Source organism: Sinocyclocheilus rhinocerous, unplaced genomic scaffold, assembly GCF_001515625.1.
Source record: "Sinocyclocheilus rhinocerous isolate Xijiao unplaced genomic scaffold, SAMN03320098_v1.1 scaffold2246, whole genome shotgun sequence".
Taxonomy (NCBI): Eukaryota; Metazoa; Chordata; class Actinopteri; order Cypriniformes; family Cyprinidae; genus Sinocyclocheilus; species Sinocyclocheilus rhinocerous.
This window is the reverse complement of record NW_015640056.1, coordinates 107,913-112,099: the sequence shown is the minus strand read 5'-3', so window position 1 is coordinate 112,099 and position 4,187 is coordinate 107,913. Positions and strand designations below refer to the sequence as shown.

The window sequence follows — 4,187 nt, the reverse complement described above, 5'->3', positions numbered from 1 at the left end:
CCTTAGTGAGCATAAGAGACTTTAAAACTAGTTTAAAAAAATACTGTGACCCCCCCATTTTTAAATGGTATTGCACATATTTATTTATTTATTTTTTGAAGCATTCATGCAAACTAATTTGAGCTACAATATTCTTTTTAAAAGTTTCTCATGATGCACTTCATGATGTTGGTTAAGAGAATGAACAGAGTGAGCAGAGCTGAAATATAAACAACAAATTAGCTCATTTGATTTGATTTGTTTAACAGTTGTAAATAATTTGTACATGCACTTTAGTCTTATTTCGAGTTAAATGCTTTTATTATTATTATTTTTTTTTATTATTATTATTATTATTCTTTTATTTTATTTTATATTTTATTTTTGTATTTTGGGGGGGTTTAACTAACATGATCACCATAAAATATACAAGCTTTCTCCTTTTATGTTCCACAAAATACATAGCAGTCACGGGTTTGGAAGGACATAAGGGTGAAAAAATATGACAGATTTTTTATTTTAATGTGAATTTTCCTTTAACACTTAAAAAAAAAGATGAAATGTCTAAATCTTCCAAAAGAAGTGCAAAAACAAAATTTGTTCTGTTGTTATTTCATTCCTTGTTGTTGTTATTAGCACTCTCTAATAATCGGACTGTTGCTTTTTAGCGTTGATGTTCATTTTCCTGCTATTGTCTGGCATAGATGGCCCCGGCCTCTTTAGAGCGTGTCCCTCCCACCTCCCCGAAACCCCCAGCCCTCCCTTCAGCACCAAACACACACACACACTCTCTCTTCTCTCTCTTTCCTCTCCTTTTCTTCCTCTGCTTGCAGCTTCAGACATTTGGGGAATCCTGAAACAAGTTGTTCCCGCAAAGAGGCATTGCCAACTTAGTATAAGTAGACTCTGAATGAACAGAGGATACAGAAAGAGGCTGTTTCACTAAGAGCCTTGACATTCCTGCCCTCCCGTGTTCGCTCCTTCATGTCTTTTGTTGTGGACACTGACTGCGCTGGCTGGACACCGTGAGACATTTGACTATGGGCATAGAGACGCTGTAGAGCCCGACACGCTGCATGTACGCTCGACTTGCTGGTAAGTGTTTTGTTTTAAGATCCCTCTCTTCAGCTATCGTTTGGTTTGACAGGAAGCATCATCAAGAGCTCGCTTCAGGTCTCTAGAACCTTTCCCCCTTAAGTTTCGTCTATTTTCGACTGAGTTTTGTGACATCTCGGTCCCGTCCGAGCCTTTCCTCTCAGGCTTTCTCAGGCTGTCTTCTTCCCCCGCTCCCTGGGATCATTCGGAGCGCCTCGACTCAGATTACTGGCTTCCTCCTGTTGTCTGCGGGTGCAGGTTTTCTCCTCCGCGCTCCCACGCTCTAGCGCAGAGGGGAAGGAAAGCGCTGATAAGAGTTTAGGAGTCTCAGGGAGAGTGGCTTTTGTTAGCTGCCTCGGTGTGCGTCTTAAAAGGAGGGGAACTTTTAGCAGCATGCAAGCCGTTTTCTTCACTTGTTTTGTTGTTTTTGGAGGTAACTTCTCTTTTTGTGGGTGGAGGGGTGCGAAAATTGGAAACAGACCCACCCTGAGTTGAAATGAGTCAGACTGCATATGTGCATCTGTGTCAGTCTGGGACAAATAACAGTTCCATGACTTAGAAAAGGGAAAATGAAAGATGTCTCGAGATTATAGACAATGGAACTCTCGGGAGGTTTTAAATGGCTTGGACGTGATTTGTAATATTTTGGGTTTGAGCAGCGGAAAGGGAGGATAAAGTGATGGTGAGGGATGGTGCGTGTATGTTCTTGGTGGGTGGAATAAGATTAGATATCTGCTACGCTCTTAAAATAAAGGTTCTTCAATGGTTCCTTGGCTTCTTCTTATCAAGGTCCATTTTCAAGGGTTCTTGAGTTGACTATAATGGTCATTGTAGGTTCTTCAGATGGGTGTGTTGGTTTTTGGGTTCTTTAATGCAGCAGTAGATGTATTCTAAAGAATGTAGTTTTGCCTCGTCATGGACAGAATAACGAGAAGTTTCTTCATTGAAACTGAAAGATGCATTCATTGAGAATTTTCTCAAGGATTTGAGTGTTTTGTGGACATGGCAGAGCTAATGGTGGAGATTTGAGAGGAAATGCCCTCTTCTCACATCCATGAGGAAGTGGCCTTGTGGCCAGCCTTGTGATGCATTCATCTCTCAGACTGATGTAGACGCCTGTTTCCCCAAAATCTCATGGCTGCTCGCTTTTGTCTACGTGATATGCCCATTTTAACATCGAAATTGGGAAGTAAACATGTAATCTGTTGAAGTCTTTAGTTTTGAACTTTAAAGAGAGAAGCTCCAGTTATGCGTGCTGCCAGTTTCTGCTGAAGTAGTCAATGGATAGCATGTCCTAATCCCTGAAGACCAAACCCTGGAAATTTTAAATGATTGCAAGACACCCCACCCGGTAGCTTCTGAACTAATATGAAGCTGAAGTCAGATTTGCTCTTTGTACGGTCTGTGTTTTCAGTGCAATCAAGCTTCTTTCAAGTGGCCTGAGATTCTCAGTTTTCGAGGGGCATTCATTTACACACGGATTGAAAAGCGTCTTCCTCTCATTATCCGCTCTGTGCTGTACCCTTGTCTCTCAGGAGCGCCTGTGCTATTAGTGATAAGACTGAGTAGTGGTAGCTTTTCCTGTCCTGAGCAGGAAGAGTTACTCTCTGCTCGGCTGCTGGCTTGTCCTGTATCCATCCTCTCATCCACTGGGAATATCACTGTAGTGTTGAGGGCAGCCCTCGGATCATCCAGATGTTGGCAACTGTACTGAACTGCCAGTCCATCTGGACGGTCACATGCTGCAAACTGATATCGCTCTCATTATTTAGGTAGCAAAGATAAAATCAGTTTAGATGTTCATGGCCCTTTACTTTTAAAAACTATAAAGTGGCTGCAAACGATTAATTTTTCCTGACGGATATTGCATGAAATATGTGTCTTGAGAAATCACTCTGTAAACAGCAATATAGAATCTGACACATGTTAGTCAATCAGAAAGCTTGGAGGCCAGTGGCATAGGTTTGGGGCGGGACGACCTTTGTGTGCAAACAATGCTAAACAAATGTGTTGCTAAGGTATTCTGGGTGAGTATTAATGTATTGCCGAATGGTGGCTAGGGTGTTCAGTGTTGCTAAGGCATAACTAAGTAGTTGCTATGGAATTGCTAAGTGGTTGCTAGGCTGTTCTGGATGGATGTTAGTGTGTTATTAACTTGTTGCTTGACTGTTCTAGATGCTTGCTAGGTGTTCTGGGTGGTTGTTAAGATGTTGTTAAGTGGTCGCTTGGTGTTCTGGGTGGATGTTAGGATATTGTTATGTGGATGCTAGGTGTTCTGGGTGGATGTTAGGATGTTGTTAAGTGGTCGCTAGGTGGGTGGATGTTAGGGTGTTGTTAAGTGGTCTCTAGGTTTTCTGGGTGGATGTTAAGGTGTTGTTAAGTGGATGCTAGGTGTTCCGGGTGGATGTTAGGATGTTGTTAAGTGGTCGCTAGATGTTCTGGGTGGATGTTAGGGTGTTGTTAAGTGGTTTCTAGGTGTTCTGGGTGGATGTTAGGGTGTTGTTAAGTGGTCTCTAGGTGTTCCGGGTGGATGTTAGGATGTTGTTAAGTGGTCGCTAGATGTTCTGGGTGGATGTTAGGGTGTTGTTAAGTGGTTTCTAGGTGTTCTGGGTGGATGTTAGGGTGTTGTTAAGTGGTCGCTTGGTTTTCTGGGTAGATGTTACAGTGTTGTTAAGCGGTTGCTTGGTGTTCTGGGTGGATGTTAGGGTGTTGTTAAGTGGTCTCTAGCTGTTCTGCGTGGATGTTAAGGTGTTGTTAGGTGGTCGCTTGGTGTTCTGGGTGGATGTTAGGGTGTTGTTAAGTGGTCTCTAGCTGTTCTGCGTGGATGTTAAGGTGTTGTTAGGTGGTCGCTTGGTGTTCTGGGTGGATGTTATGGTGTTGTTAAGTAGTCGCTTGGTGTTCTGGGTGGATGCTAGGATGTTGTTAGGTGGATGCTAGGTGTTCTGGGTGGATGTTAGGATGTTGTTAAGTGGTCGCTAGGTGTTCTGGGTGGATGTTAGGATGTTGTTAAGTGGTCGCTAGGTGTTCTGGGTGGATGTTAGGGTGTTGCTAGGTGTTCTGGGTGGATGCTAGGATGTTGTTAAGTGGTCGCTTGGTGTTCTGGGTGGATGTTA

General features: G+C 42.9%; 1 protein-coding gene across 4 annotated transcripts in view; it reads left to right on the top strand.

The window, feature by feature from the left end:
* The first annotated feature begins 796 nt into the window (after positions 1–796).
* LOC107752451 (histone deacetylase 7-like) overlaps positions 797–4,187 on the top strand; it is a 99,735-nt gene continuing 96,344 nt past the window's right edge. For all 4 annotated transcript variants that reach the window (XM_016568420.1, XM_016568419.1, XM_016568418.1 and 1 more), the window contains exon 1: positions 797–1,074. In XM_016568420.1, coding sequence (XP_016423906.1) covers positions 1,056–1,074 — 19 coding nt within the window. In that variant the 5' untranslated portion in view covers positions 797–1,055. The remainder of the gene's footprint in view (positions 1,075–4,187) is intronic.